At 51.5% G+C, this 20,585-nt stretch overlaps 1 protein-coding gene across 17 annotated transcripts in view; it reads right to left on the bottom strand.

Moving 5' to 3' along the window:
* The window catches only part of Carmil1 (capping protein regulator and myosin 1 linker 1), a 230,180-nt gene that overhangs the window by 46,085 nt on the left and 163,510 nt on the right, over positions 1-20,585 (bottom strand). For 16 of the 17 annotated variants that reach the window (XM_021734403.3, XM_078020631.1, XM_005337027.5 and 13 more), the window contains 4 exons: positions 14,519-14,617; positions 7,803-7,931; positions 6,186-6,317; positions 1,999-2,174 (listed from right to left, as the gene is read on the bottom strand). In XM_021734403.3, coding sequence (XP_021590078.2) covers positions 1,999-2,174; positions 6,186-6,317; positions 7,803-7,931; positions 14,519-14,617 — 536 coding nt within the window. The remainder of the gene's footprint in view (positions 1-1,998; positions 2,175-6,185; positions 6,318-7,802; positions 7,932-14,518; positions 14,618-20,585) is intronic. The other variant, XM_078020627.1, reaches the window with a different exon arrangement.

The following is a 20,585-nucleotide window of genomic DNA, read 5'->3' as shown; positions in this document are numbered from 1 at the left end:
GTTTATCTGATGCTCTATTCCTCGGCACAGCGTCCCCTGGTAAGAATGCCCGGGTGCCATATTGGAAACACAGGTTCCCGAGTGCGCCAACCTCCCGGGAGGCCGGGAATCTGACTTTAACGAGTGTTTCCTCGATTCTCTTTAGGCCTGCCTGGCAATTTTATTTCCTCATAAAACTCAGCTCCATGGGCTTTTCCTCTCTCTCCCCCACTCTCTGAAGGTGGGAAGCGGTGGTTTGTCTGTTTCAGATTGGAGCACCAGGAAGATAGACTCCAAAAAATGTGATCTGTTCACGCCTCGGGTTGTCAGTCCTCCTGACTGCTCAGGGTGCAGAGCTCTGCGGGAGGGTGCCGCTCACCCCGTGTGCACAGGAACGTGCACCTGCAGCCGCAGGAGCACCCTGCCGTCAGTACTGCGCTCAGTGTGGGACAAGAAGCCAACTAGGGAGTCCGGGGACGTGAAGAGCTGCACCCTGTGTCAGCCCTCTGCATCTTCCATTTTCAGGGGAATGTGAAACCCCAGCAAAGACCCCTGAGAGGGATGTGTTGGTGGGCAAACCCACCAAGAGGAAAGAGTGTGGCCAAAGTATCTTTGTTCTTACTTTTCAAGAGAGACATTTAATATACTATTTTATATTCTGTTTATATTTTAAATATGTAATACTTAAACAATTTCTTTCAATAAAAACATCTGAAACCACAGATATTAGAAATACATAAGGGCTGGAGTTGGAGTTCTTAAACTTGCCAACCTAACTCTCTGGCAATCTCTCTTCTTTTTGGCACCAGGGATTGAATCCAGGGGCATACAGCCACTAAGCCACATCCCTCGCCCTGTTTATGTTTTCTTATTTTCAGGGACTTACTAAATTGTTCAGGGCTTCACCAAGTGGCTGGGGCTGGCCTGAACTTGTGTCCTCCTGCCTCTGCCTCCCAAGCCACTGGGATCACAGGCGTGCGATACCATGCCTGGCTTCTGGAAATCGCTTTACACCCTCAGGTCTTCCCAGCTGCTGACAATTCAGCTGAAAGGCTCTGGGAGCTTTACAAACGCAGCAGCTGCATCCTGGACCCGAGACTGTCAGGTCACTGCAGCCTCCAAGTGCCTTCAGGGCCTCGTGGTGGGTCTGGCCGGACTCGTTCTGCTCTTGTGAAGATCCTCACTCAGCTACCTACACCTTTATGTGTCAGCACCAACCCAACTCTCTAGACAGTATCTTTGCTACATCAAAATAGTCCCATCAATATTCAGAAATGGTTAAAATGGAAAATTTTAAATGCTCCGAGCTTGGCTATTAGCCCTCCGATTCTCCAACAGAGAAACAAACACAATGGGACCTGGCTGTGCTGTCCTGGAGTGCTAGTGTCTTCCACAGCTCTCTGCAGAAGCTCGGGAAGGTTTGTCAACCATCACAGCCGAATGCTTCTATGAGGGCATATTCTTGAAACTTTTTCAAACAGACATATGAATACTTCAGAGACGTCATTAGCACATTAGCACAGACCCACCAAAATGATCCGGAAAGAAAATGTGACATGGTCACAGAGGGCCTCTGACTCTAGGCTGTGCACTTTCTGTAAAATGATCCGGAAAAAAAATGTGACATGGTCACAGTGGGCCTCTGACTCTAGGCTGTGCACTTTCTGTTGATAGTTTGGTGATAGAAAGCCAACTCTTCCATCTTTAAGCTAGCAATTTAGAAAGGTAAGAGATGACTCTCAGAAACCAGCAGTTACAAACGTGTACCATCCCCCTTCGATATAAAATCCTCAAAGAGAGCCAATAACACCATGCTCTTGAGTCGCGCAGGCAGACGAGTGGCCTTCGTGTTGGAAAGGCATGAACCTGTGCGTCTATGCACAGCTGCGTTTGCAGACAGTCTGCCGACCAGACGAGCCTGGGCATAGCGCCCGGGGAGGATTCCGCCCACGACACCTCACGCGGCCTCGCCGGGCCAGACCCTGCAGGTCCTGCTCAGGAACGCGGCGGCCAGCCTACCTGATTTTGTTTAGGATGTCGATTCCAGACTGCTCCAGCAGCACATTTTTAACAAAGGTGCGAGGGATGGAGATCTTCTCAGTGCTGGCATGAATCAGGTCTTGCCGGATGTGGGCTCTCTTCATCACGTTGGGGCAGAGGTTCTCAGCAGCATCTACCATGGATTCCAGCAGGGCCTGCAGGGGACACGGAGGGTGACGGCACTGCTCCTATGACACTGTTCCCAGAGGACAGGGACACACGGAGTCCAGGGCCCAGGGCGAACTGACTGCCGAGATCACAAATCTCAGGAAGTCACTGTAAATCAGACACATGGCAGGACCATAAAAGCGTCACTGTGGCTTCTGAAGGACTCTGGTGTGGCAGCTGAGCGTCATGCAGGGCCACAAATGGAAGATGGAAAATGCAAACATCAGCTCTGGACAGCAACCTGCCCAGCACACCGCCCTCCCTGGCCCTGGAGTAGAAACTTACGGACGGGAACTCCAGACCTAGAAACCATATCAGCTGGCCAACAAGATTTCCCAGATCACAGAAACCCCAAATCAGGGCCAAACCTTTTGCAGTTAGTTCCCACCTGTACCCACCACCCGCCGACAGGATACAGCACTTCCCACCCCTGGTCCTTCTATCCATGATTCCTTCCATCCACACACTGACCCCTGAGTGAAGGCCGACCTGGGCACCCTGTTTCACACATGGGTAAACTGGGTCAGAGGAGGCGAGTGACTTTCTCAAGGCCCCTCAACAGTGCTGGTAGTTCAGATGGAAGTCTGCCTTACTCTCTCCTGCTTCCTCAATCAAAAGACTCAGGTCTGTGTCAGTCCTGGAAATTCTCAGCCACAGACTTCAAACGTTGCCTACACTCTTCCCTGCTTTCTTTCTTCTGGAAATCTAAATCAGACTTCCGTGGACTCCCTGGCTCCATCCACGCTCCTTCACTTTCCCCTCGTCTTCCTCTTCTGTCAGTCTGCACTTGGCTACCTGCCACCTGGCAATGATCAGGGCCTGAATTTCAAAGGCGGATGATCAGGTTTCATTTTGTAAGTTTCTCCCTGATTACAGTTAAAAGGATCTGTAGTTCTTAATTATGAAATCACCAGGGGTACCCAGGACATCTGTGATCTCTGTGGAATGAACTGGAGTCAGACCTTAGCATGCAGTACCACCGGTTCACTCTTGCAACAAGAAAACAAATTACAAATACAACCTCCACTCTCACCTGTGCTGAAAGCCTTCTTCCTTTTGCCTTGGAAAAAGTGTAGAAAAAAGAAAAACTCATAGGCTTTCCGAGGCCAAATTGAGTTAATATTTAACAAATGCTACTTAAATCCTTCAAATCTCATATCCTGAGTAAATTTGAAATTTTTCAGTGAAATAGTTCCCCGTTAGAGCCCTGAATAGAATCAAGAATTTCCCAAGCCAAAACAAATACCCTAAAACTTAAGTGCAGAAGAGAAAAATCAAAGCTTCCTTATGTTAAAACATTCAAATCCCATTTACTTATCTACTATTGCTCCAGGAAAAAATGCTAGGATCAAAAGACGGAGAACGAGAGTAGAATGTCACTCAAAGCACCCCAGGCAGGCCAGTCCAGAGCACATCGCCTCTCTCAAAGGGGGGATTCCTGCAAACAGGATGCCCCGGGTCCTCCAGCAGCCTGCAGAGGAAGCGGCTCATCTGGCCATTTCTCGTGCTTTCTGAAATAATGCTTTTGAAAGATGGCTCAAAGAACGACTTGAGCATGTTCTTATCCAATATTCAAAATACCCATCCCTGGCTACAACAGCCAACCATCAAACACGGAAGCCCCCCTCCGAGCCCCATGACACCCGGACAATCCTGCACGGGGAAACTTGTCCAGCATCTGCTCAGCGCGCCCACTGGACAGGGGCGAATCAGGGACACTGATCCAGCCCTGCGGCCTGACTCTCCCGGCTGCTCTTTCCCCATTCTCCATAATACAAAACTTAAAAAGTAATCCATCTGCTTTGGCTTTTAATAGTAGAAAATGCTAATTTTAGAAAATTTGGAAAATAGACACATGAAAATTGATACTGGCAGTGACATGAGTCAGGACCACTGTATTGATAAGACAGTGAGTACCGGTTATATTGAAAATTCATCTTTCTTGGGCTGGGGACATAGCTCAGTTGGTAGAGAGCCTGCCTGGCATGCACAGGGCCCTGGGTTCCATCCCCAGGATGGGGGGGGGGGGGACGACGACTGAAAATACATCTTTCTTACAAAATTTTAAGAAAACCAGTGCATTGCAAAGTCATTAGAAAAAGAAAAATAGGCAGCTTCTAAATTTATTTTTTATTCTAGTTTGTCACATATGACCGCAGAATGCATTAGAAAATGAGCAGTTTGTAAGAGAGCAATAAATGGCTGCACATTCGTCAGGTGAATGAGAAGGAAGGAGACGGGAGACAGGCAGCCACGGGCGAGGGACACTCGGTGTGCACCCAGGCAGGAGAACCCTGAGGCCTCGCCACGGTCATGGCAGCGGTTCCCAGAGGGGAGGGCACCTAACACAGAAGGACTGGGAATGATGCCAACAGGGAGCAGGGAAAGACGGGCCTCCAGGACTGGGGCCCGGGCCTGGGAGACACCCAGAGAAGCTGTTGTGGTTCTTGGAAATAAAGGGGGTGATTGGGACAGAAACAGTGGGACACAGGGAATGCCTAAGAACAGGAAAGCACTGGTGGCCCTGGCTGTGCTCCTATTCTCAGGTCTTTGAAAATTCAAATGCCTTTCATTTCAGATATTTGCATTCTAGTTCCTCCCAGGAAAAACTAACCAGTGGACGTCCACCACTCTGCAGGAGGATGGAAAGGGACTCGGGCGGATGAGCACCCGGTGCAACAGCTGGCCGTCTGCAGCTGTCTCATGGACAGGTCCTGCCACAGCTTCCCTGCCAATTTAACCGCCAGTCAGTGCCCACTAGGGAAGAAAGTTTTGCAAATACTTTAGAAAGGCAAGGGTGTGAATGGGCAATGTACAATAGAAGAAAAACAAATAATAAAATTTCATGATGCACCCCAGTGATTAAAGAAATTCAAAAGAAACAATGTGACTTTTCTGAATGCACTACAACAATAAGATTGAGAAGCTCTACTCAGTATCGCTGAGTATGCAACATGAGCAACCGTAATACTGGACAGCCCTTGCAAATGCATGAAAGTAGAAATCATGGATACCACTGGGACCAGCCATGGGTCATCACAGAGGATACATAGGCTCTTAAGTAACAATCGGCCTTTTCTACCTCTCTGTCTCTGCTCAGCATGAGTTAAAAATAACCATAGTTAATAAAACAAAAACTACGCACAAGAGTACTACAGTCACAGAAGACGGGGACTTAAACACCTAAAGATCCACAACAATCTCTTCTTCATTAAGTTAATTTTCAGAGAGAGTAATTAGCAATTGCAGAGTTATCACTGAGTTGCACATCAGATCTCTACGAGGTACAGCAACTGTGTTCTCAGAAGAAAACAGACCAAATGGTCTCAGAAACTGAGGCAGGGTTGTAAAGGCGTCCTTAAAAGTCAGGCCGGGAGTAATAAAAACCTGGTGAATGTGAAGTTTCTTCTGGAGTAGCTGTTTCTTTGAAATTTCTTAAAGAACAAGGTGAGTCTTAGGTTACTCAAAAATACTAAAATTTCAAAGCTTTTTTTCATCTGTACTTTTGTTGAGTAAACCTGCTGCAGATCTGGGCTGCTCTGGGAGCCTGAAACTCCTTCCAGATCTCTCCCTGGGCTTGGAGCCCGGGCAGGATGGCCGTCCACCTACCTCGTCCTACCCCAGACAGCAGCACCAAGGTGCTGTGCGCACACTTCCTGTCGGCTGCCCACTCCTAACCAGCTGCAGTGACCGGAGACGTCCCTCCCAAGCCAACCGCGCTGCACCCTGGAAGGACACATCAATCATTCCCTCATCAGTGACAACCTGCCACATGGAGAGATTCACCAGCAAAACAGAAACTGGATTTCAGTAGAATCCATTCTGCAAGAAGTCACTCCAAAACACAAATAAAGATGGAAAAGACCCGAGTCACCCCTTCCTGCCTGTGCCCCCACAGGCGAGGGCACCCACCCACCCATATCTGTGAAACCCGGGGGAAGGGCTGTCACACACAGTGAAGGTGAACAGATCACACTTCCAAACCGCAGACCACACACCTTGAGCTGCTCGTCCACAACTCTCGTGACTTCCCCAGCCATCGACTCCAGGGTCTCATGGATGGGGCTGGACATCAGGCCAGCGGCTCCTGCCCAGGAGGTACCACCAACGTGGTATAAATTTGGTAACAACTGGAAGAAAAATAGAAAGTAACTTTCCAGAGTTGAACAAAAAATATTCTAAAAGGCATAAAGTCACTGCAGAGCTACTGACAGGGTGGAAATGTACCATCAGGGATGAGCTAGTCTCCGTCAAAGGCCTGGAGTGCAGATTAACAAACGGGGCCCCGACTCGTCATCTGCACGTACTTTCACTCAGTGAGTCACAGCGGCCCTGGGAAACACTAGAGCGGGGTCAGCAGGTCCTCGCTGGCCACTCTGCCTCGCAGCAGCTTGCAGCCAGGGAACCGTCCACCCGTCCTTGCTCTCATGTCCTTGCCTGGGGTGGGAGCACTGAGCTATTTTTACTCACATTTCTGTTCCCAAAAGTATGACAGAAGCATGAGTCAAAATGGCACCAGGAGATTCTCCAGCCCCCTGCAGACAGGGAAAGGATGTCCTAAAATCCATCCCCATCCTGAGACCGTCTGCCTGGAGCAGGTCCGATCCCACAGGGACGGGCTCTCTAGGAGCAGCCCAGGTCAGGTGCCGGCTGGTGACATCTAGTACACAGCACCGGTGGGCGTGAGGGCCTGCCGGGGCCAGGCACGCCACTGCCCACCGCCCAGTGGTCCACCAAGAAGCCGTCCGCACCTCACTGTTCAGAGCCGTGGGGCCCTACACTGAGGGATGCTTGATTAGGGCCTGCGCTGGTGACCGCTCTCCAGGGAAGCCTGGGGTGGGGCTGACCGGTGAGGCTCTAAGCTCAGGCAGCTCCTCCGGAGGCCACCAAGAGAGGTCTCATTAGGACAAACTCTGGTGTGGCCACGTGGGAAAATGTCCCCATCACCTCTGTCACCTGGGAAATTCCAGGTGTTCTCGGAGCTCTGTGCCAGGAACCAGGGACCAAGAGTGACATGCAGTTGTCACCGTGTCCCCCGAGTCTCTGATCTCTCCTCCAGGCTCCTCACTCAGGGCCCCTGACGTTCATGGGATCCCACTCCCAGGCCCCGGGACCCTCGGCAGTGCTCCTGGAGACCAGATGCTCATCTGAGAAAGCTTCCCTCTCGAGGAGACAGAGGTGTCTCAGGTTGGAAGGACGATGACTTTAAATGACTTTTCACTCGTTTCAGCTACGACTGCCTGTGGCCATTCACGGTCCAGCTGTGCCCTTTGTGAATCACACTGGGCCTGGTTTTCTGGAGGGAGGAGGATGCTGGGAATTGAACGGGGGCTACTCTTCCAACCCCTACACCCCCAGGATCTGGGTTGCCCGGGTGGCCTTGAACGCGAATCCCCCTGCCTCAGCCCTCGTCACTGGGGTCACAGGCAGGCACCCCCGGTCTCTGCTTTTCATTCTGCGTTTTGGTTACGGGGGTCGGTGCGAGTAGAGAAAGGAGGGACTAACTCAGTTCACCTGGCACTTGGCCGTAACTCGGCGCTGATGGAAGAGCGGAGTTTTAGTTGTGAAAACCCTTGTTCTTGCCCCAGACTCTCAGGAAGTCTGAGGTCACTCACCGTCTTGGAGTTCTTGGCATCGCGCATGAGCCGCTCCGCTGTCTTCAGGTCCTCCTGGATGGCGTCCCCCCCGCAGTTGCGGAGGGAGTTGAGGTGGTCCTGCACTTTCACACAGATCCTGTCGATCATCTGCTCCAGACAGAAAAGAGTCAGCCGGAGGTGTTCAGAGCAGGGAGCGGGATGAAGGGCAGGACTCAGAAACAGGAGCGCGCAGGCTGAACCCTCCCCTGGCGGGCACCTTGGAGAGCTCGGCTTGCAGCGAGTGTTAACTGAGTTGAAGTTCCATGCAGGAAACCTTCCACAGCATGGACCCCAGGTACCGGTCCCTTTTGTGCCTTACAAAATGCAGCACTTAAACCAAGGGGCACTGCGGAACCTCGTGGGCACTCGGTGACACTCTGCTAGACAGTGACTCTCCTCCTGATCTTTCTAGCATGCAGGTGGCGGTAGGAACTAAGGAATGAGCCGCGCAGTGCAGACACTTCGGAGGTGACCACGAGGTGACACCAACAGCCGGCTGGTCCCCACATCACAGAAGCCAGAACACCTTCTGGAAATTCACCCTTTTTACATTGATTCGGTTACTTGGAGTATTTTCCTATATAAATGAAGAGCCACCACAACATGAAGTGAGTTGAGTTTTATTACATTGACAGGTGATGACAAAGTCAGGGACGTCTAGTTTCTGTTCTAGTAAGACCTCCCTCTGGGGTCAACTGCTCTTGAATCATGTTCAGTGGCTCCGTGATTTAAATGTAAAACCCAAAGCGCGCAGCTGACCATTACGGAAGACGAAACGCACCTTGGGAGGTGGGGATGTGCTCCTCTCTCTGCCCACACAGAGAAGCACGGAGAACGTGCTGCCCCGTGACTATGGTCCGTCCGTGAGCACTCGTGTCGGGCTGAATGCTCCCAGCCTTGGTGTGAGGTGGGCCGGGCAGGCACTCAGGTCGGGGGCATAGCCCTCCTGAATACACGCATGACTTCTCCAGTGGGCGCCTTCACCCCTCCCCCAGGACCGGCTATGGAGCGGGTGGGCTGCTGTAGAGCAGGCTGCCCTGCTGCTCCCTCTCCTCACCATGAGCCCACCACCCTTCCACTCTCCACTGTGAGCTGAAGCAGCACAAGACTCTTGCCTGATACAGTGCTCTTGGACTCTCCAGCCTCCAGAACCACAAGCCAAAATAAACCTCTATTCTTCATAAGTCACCCAATCTCAGGTATTCCGTTATAGCATCAGGAAATGGACTCGGACAGAAACCAATGAAGACTGAAGAATAAAGTGTGGCTTAAAAATTTTCTCCAATATTTCTTTATTAGAGTTAAAGCTTGCCTATTTCATCTCCTTAAAAAAAAAAAAAAGTGTTAACTCTACAGGGATCTTACACGTCAAGAGTCCTGTCCCATCTGGTAAGTCATTTGGCAGGAGATAAGCTAATAATTCTTTTTCAATTAAATTCACTTCTGTATTTATTTTTAATTATTTGATATCATAACTATGGGAAGTTGAAGTCTGTCCTCCTTCTCTCACCAACTCGACCACAGCAGAAGCTTTACCAGCCTGCTCAGAAGTGGTAAGTTCTGAGTTCAGAGGCCGGGGCTGCCTGCAGCAGGGCCGCCATCCCTCAACTTCCTGCTTTATAAAATCAGGCTCGTGTTGTTTACCCAACTTCCTTTCTCATGTGCTAAAAGACCTGCTAAATAACGACTCTCTAAGCACCTGCTCCGTGGGCAGAGGGTCTGGGGATCACCAACAGGTCCCACAGGGGCAAGCACACGGAGGCTGCCTGGGGACGCCCCTCACCTCACACTCTCTCCAGCTAAAACAAGGAAGCCTGAGGGCAAGAGCCACATCTTAACTTCCAGGCCCACAGAATGTGATGCAGGGAGCTAACGTCACGCTTGAAAAGACTTCTTAGTTGATAGAAACCCCAAGTCCTCAAACTGCCACGTAGATCTGTGCCTCCTGAAGCAAAATGGCATCGATAATTCCTATCTCACTAAAACTGGACCCTGGTTCCAAGAGACAGACGAACCACGCAGTGACAGAGGACCCACAGACCGCGGGGCCCACAGAGGTCTCAAGGGAAGGCGTGGGATCGTGGCACGCAGCTTTCGTGATCAGGAAGCACCAGGGAGACCCGTGCAGTGCACACCATGGGCCTCACCACGGAGAGGATCCAAACCAACTGGGCAAGGACGGCCTCGAGGGAGCGTTTCAAAACCAGTCCAAGGGGACACCAAAGTCAGTTTTTCAATTCAAATGAGACTCAATTCCACATCCCTCAGACGATTCGGCCTGAGCGTCAGGGCCACATCACCATGGATCCCGTTCCCACGCCAGAGCCCGCGGGAAGCTGTTCAGAGGACGCGCAAGGACCGCCGAGCGCCAACTGGAGGTTCTGAACGGGAAATAGGAGCTGGCTCTCAGTTCATGACTCTTGTCCCTAAAGTACACGGACATGAGGAACGAAGGGGACCGCGGGCTGAAGGCTGCACCTCCTGATCGTCCCCAGGAGACCCCGCGGTTGAGTGCAGATTCTGTCTGACCTCCTGACGTCACCAGGAATCCCTCGCACCCAAGTTTTCTAAAGTGACACAAAATGGTTGTCACCAGTCGCCTGAGAAGCTCACTTCCTTCCTAGAACACATACACCGTCACTCTGAGACGGCTCTTCCCTGCCCCGAGCCCTGTCTGTCTCCATGTCCTTCCTACAGGCCGCCCTGCTCCCCGGAGAAGACGTGGTCAGCACACGGTCCCCGAGCCAGCCTGCAGTCCCCCGAGCCAGCGTGCAGTCCCCCGAGCCAGCCTGCAGTCCCCCGAGCCAGCCTTGCACAGGCGGACCCAGCCCCTCCTTCCCCATCCTTCCCTCAGGCTTCACGCTCTGGGAGCCTCTGCAGGGAGGAGGCCAGCCCTCCAGGACCAGGTCATCCCCGGAGCCCCTGTGAGGCAGCCGCTGTCCTTGTCCCTGCTCGGCAGAGGACGAAGCCCAGGCCACAGAGTGGTAAACGACCCACAGAAGTCACACGACAGGAGCAGCACAGCCTGGATTCTCTCTGGGCCACCGGATTTGGGGGTCCAAGTTCCTGACTAGCACGGCACTGTCCCCTTCACCAGGAGAGGGCCCTGGGCACAGGCTCAGTGCGACGGAGAGAGCACCTCAGTGGACAGGCGGAGGGCTCCGGGGGTTCCAGGGTGCGGGCAGCAGGAGCCGACCTCAGCAGCACCAGTCCACAGAGGAGGAGCCCGTGGACCACGAGGGTGAGAGACCGAGAGCAGAGCTTGGCAAACAGGCGGTGCCGGCCCGTGTTTGAGGCTCAAGGCACTGCTAGCCCCGTTCACGGCTGCTGCACGCTGCACAGTGGGGTGAGGAGCTGCCCGGGAACCGTCTCGCTGGAAACCGGAATATCTACCCGGCTCCCTGCAGAAACCGTTCCTGACTCCCATCAAGAGGGTTTACGAGGCGGAAAGAAGGGACAGGAGCCGAGGGCACAGGGACCCTCACCGAGCTTTCCTAATCAAAGCCGCACACAAAACCTAACACCCAGTAGGAGGGGGACTTCCGCGCCCCACGCAGGCCTGCTCGGTCGCCTTTGGGGTGCTGAGGGTGGCGACTGGCCGAGGGGTGGCAGGGGCTGCTCACAGAGGGTCTGTGCTTTCTGAATTCGAATTTCTGAAAACATCACATCTTCCCCCGAAGTCACCGGAATGATTAAAGTCTGAAGGTTAGTGATCACGGCACCCTCAGGAGCCTCTGAAGTGAAGGGTGGCAGTGTACCTGCTTCCTAATGACGCAGGTGACTCAGAACGGTGGCAGCCGTGCAGAACTGCAGGCCCACAGGCTCCCCGTGTGCGGTTCCCTTTGATGGGAGATGAGACTGACTTTTAAGAATAAGCACTGAAGACTGCAGCAGGGGATCTTTGGGGATGAGCAAAATCCCCTGTGGAGCAGAGGAAAGCCGGAGAGATGCCGAGCGAGAAAGAAGCCTGCACCTCAGTAGTTCATAAAGGAACACCAGGCGAGTCCCAGGAAGAGTTCAGCACCCCCACGGCTTCAGACACAGAACCCTCAAACCAGGAAATAACAGGACGCCACGCAGCACTGAGCCAACATCAGCCCTTGCAGGGAAAAAAAAGGCACTGGTCCAGTCAAAATACGCTTTTCAGAAGTTCTGCTCCTTCAGTACCATGCATCACTATTTTCTTCTCGACACATATGGCTTTGCTTTTTCTAAGTTGAAAAATGCATGTTTATAATAAGAGATAACAAGGAGACGTACTGGAGAAGACCCCCGACCGGATCACACTGCCTGCCGGCTGACCCCAGATGACCACACTAACACTGAGGCCAACCTCCTCACAGTCTCCAGACACAACACGACTCACCAGTCACGCCACCTAAGAGGAATGGCGGGTGTTTAGTACAGACAGCTCTCAATCTCTCAAGAAAAAAATCTGAATGACACCTGCTAAGGGAAACAGAATGCACTCGATAGGAAAAAGCCCAGAATGATGGAAAATTCCCCCAGCAGCCAGCTCCGCTCCATGTGCACAGACACATCCTTGGACTCTTCCGGTGGCTTTCACTCTGAGACTTCAGAGCACACTTATCTTCATGTCTGGTTTGTGAATCACGGAAAGTAGCAGTTGATACCATGAAACGAAACCTGAAAAATCCAGCACCCTTCCGCTGGCCCTCAGCTTGTCGCCTTCAGGGCCGACCTTCCATTATCACAGAATCAGGATGTCAACACTGATGTTCTGTGATGTGATCATCAAGTCTTCCCTCACTGTCCATGTGATACTGAAAGCCTCAGTCCTCCAGAACCCAGTTACAAAACGGGAATCGCAGGCCCCCTAGAAGGACCCACAAGTCGACGGTCTCCAAGTCGGAGCCTTGTAAGACTTCCAGTTGCCCTGACTTCTGCAGCTCTACTCTGTTCCTCGTTTGTGCCTCCGATGGTGCACTTCTTTTCCTTTGTTATGCTCAAGTAAGTTTTGTGGTATGGGGCAACTGGGGAAAAGATAGTCCACGGCTGGAAACATTCTTGCTGTGTCTTCACACCTGTATGACACGACGGCTGGATACAGAATCCTTGGTCCAGATTAGATTTCCCACTGAAAATAGACGATAGGACCTCGCTCACTTCCACCGATCTGGATGGAGGTGAAAAATCGGTTCTTCTGTTCTCTGAAGAAAACCTGGGGGGGGACGCAGCTCAGGAGCAGAGAGCTCCTCTACCATGCGGGGCCCTGACCGACCCAGCAGGAAACAGCCCCTGCAGAACTCAGGAGGCTCTCCTTTCTCCTAGTGGTTCTGGACCTCACTGACCGCTTGCCTCTGACAGCAGCTAGATGTGGGTCTTTGGTCCACTCACTGTGGTCAGTTTCAGTGGGCCATCTCCACTCCAAGACCCTTGTGACGTGGTGTCCTTCTGCACGACCCTGGAACATCGGTCCTATCAGGACGGCGTGGTCATCCTGACTCTGGCACCCCAACTTTTCCTTCCTATTTTTTATGTCTTTTTACTACATGTCATAAAATTTCTCTCGAGTTTTTCTTCCAGAAGAACAGCTTAGTTCATGTCCCATGAGCTTATTAGTTCCGTATTAGTGGCATTTAACTTGCTCAGCGTTATTCACAATTTTCTGATCCCTCCTTCCACAGTAGCCTCTTAATAGACAGACATGGCATATCTGCTCAAGTCCCAAGAACTCACTAATCACAATTTTACTTAAAGTCCTGTACGGTCCTCTGAATTATCTGAGCTCGGTACCTCCATTTATCTTGTTCTTTGACATACTCTGTGCTTTCTTCAAATATCTTGGGACCCCTGATTTTGCTAATTTGGGGAGGAAAACAGTCTATACTTTTAAGAATTACTGTTACAATGTGCTGAGAGCCACAGCTAAGTCGAATGACACGTGGCATTTTTGCCAGAAGGTGAGGCCAGCAAGCCATTGAGATGATGATGGTTATGTTAAGCTGTGTATTCAATTGCATACTAGACCCCTGCTGTCCGCCTGGGCCTGCTACTTTGGAGTTCTGGGGATTCCCGCAGAGTTCCCATTGGTTGGGGAAGTGCCGGAGGAGGGATCTTCCGGAGGAGGGATTTCCAGTTGGTGTGTGGTGTGTCCCATGGGGAAGGCCACGTGTGTTGCCTCCGTGGGAGTGCAGAGAATAAAGGAGTCCCTCAGTTATTTTGTGCCCAGCCAGACTGTGGCAACCATTCTCTGCTCCCTCTCTCACGTGGGTAGAAAGAAGAGTAGTGAAGCACAAGAGACTGGCACCTCCGTGTCTCCCCTGCACTCGAGTGTTAAGTGGTTTTCAACAAACTCTTAAGGATGCACAAGGACCTGGGCATCGGCACGCACTCACGGAACTGCAGAGGAGTAGGGAGAGCAGACCACATGTCTCCGAGCTGCAAATCTGAGGACTCTTGGACTCCGCTGTCTATCAGAAGTTCCTGATCTTTGTACATAAACCTAAACCACACCTTGCTGGTGACCCCGCAGGCGCAAAATCAGTGACCACCCTGGGCATCAGCATGGGCTGCTTCTGCCCTCCGTCTCCCCGAACTCCTCTCTCACGTCTTTCCTACATGGCTGCCACTCTCAGAAACCAGTTCTACAGCCCCACTAGGAATGAGTCCCAGGAGAGAGTCCTCCGCTCCAGGAAGCCCAGCGAGGGGAGGGAGGGAGCCAGGTGCCTTACCTGCTGGGTGGTGCTGGTGACGATGCCCTGCTGCAGGCGGTAGGCCTGCTCTTGAAGGTACTTCCTGGTCTCGTGGTTCCGCAGCAGATAGTTTTCTATCTGGAAGTCAAACAGATGCCATCTCTCAAGACACACAGTTCCCCAACTGAAAATCTAAGCACTGTTGTGCCCGTGCTGCCAGACCTGGACCCCACACATGAATGGGACGGGGAGCTGCTGGTCCCTGACATTCATTATTGCTGTTTTCATTAGAAAATTGACTTTCGGGTATTTGGAGTGATTTCTGTGTGACTCAGTAGCTGGTGAATAGAAGCTGGTGTTTAGTGGCCAGAAGGGTCAGAGATCCCGTCTAGTGACTTCTCATCAGTGGCCAGCAGGAGGTGCCATTCCCTCTGATGAGTGTTACTTCCACACAGCTCAGAAGTGAGGTGACCCCCCCACCCCCGACACAGAGCTCGCAGGTGGGACTCCCCGAACCTCAGCCTGATTCTAGTTGTCGAACACTTTTTGTTTTAAGGAGGGAAAAGACTAGCTACAGAAGTGCAATCAAAAGACGTACAACAACCCCATCAACCTGTCAGAGTTTCATATTTTCTTAAAACAGTAGAGAAAATCAGAAAGTGGATTTCCACAGAAAGACAAATCCTGAAGTTGCTTGGCATCTTGTGCTTACGCCCCATCTCCTACGAAAAACCAAAACGTGGAAGGGATAAACGATTCGGAGAGAGGATCCAGGCAGGGTCACTCGCCCTGGACACACTGAACCAGAATGCAGGTTAACTCTTCACAGTGATGGGTTTTCAAAAGACCGACTTGATGAGGGTCAATTATGCCCACTCCACTTTTTCCACTTGTCATTTTGTTTGTTTTTATTCTGCTACTTAACACTTGGCTTTTAATTTGCCACTGCAACTCCCCGGTGGAGAACTGCTATGACTGTGAAGCCCTCAGTATTATTACATTTTCATTTTAATCTTCCAGATGCTAAATGACTACTACTTAATAGCAATTAGGAACAATTAAAATACAGAGTGTAATTACTATCATTCGTGGAAACTATAATGAGGAGTAAAACGTACCTTTCTACTAAATATAAAAGAAATTATAAAATGAAGAGATCCCTGAAATGAAACATCATGAAAATGACACATTAATGCCCTGACAGTCTATGACATTAGCTTTCTCCTACTGCCTCCCAAGGTGACACCACTTACACCACTGTAAAGGGCTTTGCTAGGAGGGTGCTGAAATGTGACGGGGCACCCAGCTGTGGGGCCTGGCTTTGTTCCTGTCCTTTCACATGCGGCCTCACACTTGGCTGGCCTGGGTCTGAGGGCCACCACGTTGTTCACACAGGTCGGGTGTCCAGGGCTGGCCCTGGGCCTCTAGACATTTCCCAGGCCCACCCATCATGCTTCCCAGACCAAGCCGGGAAGGAATGCTGAAGGAAAACAGCCTTTGATGCTCGTCTCAAGCTTACGGGGATGATGAACGGCCACTTTCCAATATCCTTAAGGTCAGTCATGTGCCCACTACCACTGAAGCTATTGGCGTCTTGGCAGAACAGAATGAAGTTCCTTCCATGCTCCATTCCAACTCCTGGGTTAGGAAATGGGACTTGGGCCCTATCAGGGTAGAGCACTTGGCTAGCCTGGCATCACTGGCCCTGGGTTCCATCCCAAGTACCATGGGAGAGGGAGGGAGGGAGGGAGGGAGGGAGGGAGGGCCTGGCTAGGGGCCAACGGAGCCTTTGTCCTGTTCTCTGGACCCTTGGGAGCTACGGTGGCTGGAGATCACCTGGAAAGAGTCAGACACCTGCAGGCTACTGCTGCAGACAGCACGGGCACAAGGAGCGAGCAACTGCAGTTGAGTAAAGGAATCTGCATTTAAAGAAAAAGCACTAGGAAGGGGGAGCGCTGACCACAGTTCTGCTGTTGTTGGTTTTTAGTGGATTAAAACCAACAAACACAGTTTTCCACAGGGCAAAGATCTACTATTAAAATGAAAACTTGCACATGTAACAGAGGAGTTAGGTGTTACAAGAAAAACCATCAGGAACTGTAAAACCATCCATTTGTCAACAAAAAGCACAAATTCTACACTTAACACCTCGCCTGCTCCTGGTCCCCAGTCCTCGGTCCCTCTGTCTCGCTCAGTTCTGGGCTGTGACGACTCTTCACAGAACTGGGAGAGCCTGGGCCACATTCACAGCATCCTACTCACGGCACACGTGTTCTGTCTCCTCTTCTCCCTTCTTTTTTCTGCCTTCTGTTTTAACTGAGCCTTTTATAGAATTGCACGTTTCTTCTCCCATTTTATCATACCAAGTATACAGCTGAGCATGCCTAATCCCAAAGTAAAAAATCCAAAAGGCCCCCAAATCCAACTTTTGTGAGCACTGACCTGCTGTCATTGGTGGGAATTTTTACATCTGACCTTGGGTGGTGGGCTACAGTCAAAATGCAGCTGGGCTGGGGCTGGGGCTCAATGGCAGAGCCCTTGCCCAGCAAGTGTGAGGCCCTGGGTTCAATCCTCAGCACCACGTAAAAATGAATAAATAAAATCATGGAAAAAAATCTTAAAAAAATTCTCTCTATATAATATATACACACACACAAATTTATATTTTAAAAATGCAGCTGTGCCGAGTATATCGTGTGGAATCACCTTTCGGCAAGACGCTTGAGGTGCACGTGAAACAAGGGAACTTTGTGTTTGAACTTGGGTCCCATCCTCGAGACGTCTCATTATGTGTATGCAAATAGCCCCCATTTTTACTTTTTAAAGTCCAACTTCTGAAATATCTCTGTCCCAAGCATTTCAGGTAAGGCACACTCAACCCACGCTTTATAGTGTCTGTTCAGTGTGTGAAACAGGCCTTTGTGACCCACCCGAGGCGGCTGCCCAACAGCGCGGCACCAGCTCCCGAGCAGTGCAGCCGCCTTCCCTCCCGCCCTCAGGACACTGCTGCCAGCCACCTCGCTTCTCCACCCACTGTGACCATGGCTACGGTTAAGAGTCACCGTTGGATCTCCATAGGAAAACACGACCTCATCTACCTTCCTGGTCCCGTCTGGGGACCTCCCTTCTTTACCTGACGCACACCCTTTCCCGCCTCTCCCTGGGAGGCGGATCCCGTGGCGACCCATCCTGGGTGGACATTTGTGTGAGAATGTCCACTTCTTCTTCACTCTTGAAGGACGATCACTGGGAACAGACTCTAGCTGCTGTTTTTCTATCACCGCTTCATAAATACTTTCCACTCTTCTTTCTCACACGGTTTCCAGCAAAACGTGGGACGGGCCCTTCCCGCCTCTCAGCACCTGGGGAGCCTTTCCCCAGCTTCTCTGGATTCTCTTTACCTCTGTGGACTGGATGGAGAGGCCTGTGTAGACTGCTCTGGGCATTGTCCTGGTGTCCCTTTCTTTCTGGACGGATAGTTCAGTGCCTGTCACTAACTGGGGGCCATCTCAGCCATGTTTCTTGCACTCCTTTCCCTCTCTTCTCCAGGAACTCGATGGCGTACCCGTTACCTCTCCCACTGCTGCTCCACGGCTCTAGGTGGTCTCGGGTGTCCTCTCCCGCGTCCCCTTCTCTCTGCATCTCACTTGGAGGGTTTCCATTGATGACTCTTTCTGTACATGTGTCCAGGACACTGCTGGGATCGTTATGGCTTTATTTTCTGTTAACTTTTAGTTCTAGAATTTCCTTTTGGTTTTTTTGGGGAGGGTCTCTCCCTGCAGAGGCGCCGATGCTCACATTTCCTGTTGCTGCGGTGCCAGGGGCTTTGCCGTGGAGGATCCTGGCTTCTGTCTCCCCTGTTGTTTGGGGGTGCTCTAGAAACGCTGCACCCCGAGGCTGTCTTGCCGTTGCTCAGTTGGAACCCACGGTCACACTGGGTGTGCGGAGGCAGAGTCAGGGAGGAGAGGCACTCGATCACCTCGTGATGAAGTTAGGGGTGCTCTTGGTCACCCCGAGTCCCTGGGCCGCGACTTCCACAATCGCTAGTTTCTATTTTAGTCCTGGGAGTGAGCCCAGGGCACTTTCCCACCCACCTACTTCTCCCGTCTGGTGGCCACCCTCCCGCCTCAGCCTCCCCGAGATGGCATCGCAGGGAAACGTGAGGGGAATTTTCCACAAAGTCTGCTGCGACAACTGGGAGGGGCTTCTGGAAAGAGTTCACGCCAGGCTAGAGGCTCCCGGAGACGGGACCCGGGAAGTCAGAGTCAGCCTGCAGCAACCGTCCCCACAGCTCGGCGTCTTCACGGTACTGACTCTCCTGGCGCCGGCTCCTGGTCCGAGGACCTCGGCTCTGTTCACTGGGAGTCCCGTACGCTCGGTCTGTCCAGGTCTCAGGGTGATCCGTTATCCAGGAAGGGTGGCTGACTTCTGTTTTTCTCAGCATTTCTTCTGTGGTGGGTGTGGGAATGATGATGGCCACACTCACTGACAACCCGAAGCCAGAAACCCGGTTCTCAGAGCGCCGGCTTTGCTCTGAGCCCGCTGATGTCCGCGCAAAGTCAGACGCCTGACAGTCGCACACTCTTTTCCTATCTGCTGCTTTGCCTGGTTCTCATGGTTACCTTGGTGAAGTTAATAAGTTTCCCTAGCCTTCAGTTTCCTTATCTGCAAAATGGGGATACAGTAGAACCCATCTCATTTGCTATTTCAAAGATCACATGTATTCATTTTTGAGAAGCCCTTAAAACAGTGCCAGGCACCCACGTGTGAACCTACTTGTTAAGGATCTGATAAATATAATTATTGCATTGTTTTCTTTTTCCTGTTTATATAGATGAAGAATATTAAAATTTAGAAAAAAAATCAAGTAAATTATTGAAGGTTATAAAGCCAGGAAGAGTTTGCTTCGAAGTCAGATCTTCTGAATCCAAATCTTGGATGATATCTTTCGCTATTCCAGAGCTCTCCTCCCCTGTCCTCCCGCCATCTTATGCCTCTTTATTCAACAAATACCTATAAAGTGTCCAAGAGTACGTGCCAAGCACTGTCCTAGCTGCTGAGAATTTGTTAAAAATAATTAAAATACTTAGACTCTGCCTTAGGGAGCTCACAGTCTATTAGCAGGGAAATAAATAAAAAGAAAGTAAGTGGACTCAGTTGATATGCAGCAACATCACAAAGCCGATAGCATAGATCAGCGTGAGAGTCTGAGCAGATGGCCTACGTGGGGAACTAAGGTGCTCTGAGAAGTCCTGGTGGCCTGACGCTTGACTTCAGCAGACACACATGGCAGTGTGGGGAGAATGAGCCACAGCACAGCCCTGACTCGGCCATCACCGAGATCCTGTCTCAGTGTCTGAGGTTCAGAGACTTGCATTTCTAGGGGGTTTGCTGAGGTAGAAGAAAAGGGAGAATAAGAGTTGGCAGAGACGAAGTCCAGGTGGAAAGAAGGCAGATGCTGGAAAGAATGCCCTGCACACTAAGGAGAAGGAGCACCACTGGTCCAGACAGCCACTGGGGAGGGAGGGGTCACGGTTCTAGTTTGCTTGGATTGACCATGAAATACGATGCTAATCCTTCTTGGAAATGAGGTAAGAAGGGGCCAGTGTGGTGATCATGCCAGTGAGAGAGGGCAGGCTGGAAGGGGGCATCTGCATTAGGAATGGGGTAGGGGAGCGAATGCAGAGGCTCAGGCTGCAAACTGGCCGACTGTGGCTGACAGGCGGAGGGAAACAGGGCAGGACGTGGAGCTTGGACGTCTGAAGAGGAAGAGAACAGAGCAGGAAGAAAGACTTCAAAGATACCCCTGCAAACGTCACCGTAGTAAACAGGGAGCCGCCTTCTTGGGTGGGAGATATTTGAGCACATCTACAATGGAAAGCCAGGGAGCCTCAGAAAGCAAAATTGAGGACACGCAAGACCAGGGAGGACTCAGGGCACGCTCCCAGCCCAGGGCAGAAACGGAGGCATCAGAGACACTGCAGATGGCAGGGCTTCCAGGGAGAGGCTGCCGTCGTCCCAGGAGTGGAGGCCGGGACGGCAGGGTCTGGACGTGGCTGTAGACTGTGAAGTGCGCACGCTTACATACTGCACATATGGCAGCCAA

This window comes from Ictidomys tridecemlineatus, chromosome 8 (assembly GCF_052094955.1).
Source record: "Ictidomys tridecemlineatus isolate mIctTri1 chromosome 8, mIctTri1.hap1, whole genome shotgun sequence".
Classification (NCBI taxonomy): Eukaryota; Metazoa; Chordata; class Mammalia; order Rodentia; family Sciuridae; genus Ictidomys; species Ictidomys tridecemlineatus.
Note: the sequence above shows the minus strand (reverse complement) of the source record. Positions and strands in the feature narration are given on the sequence as shown.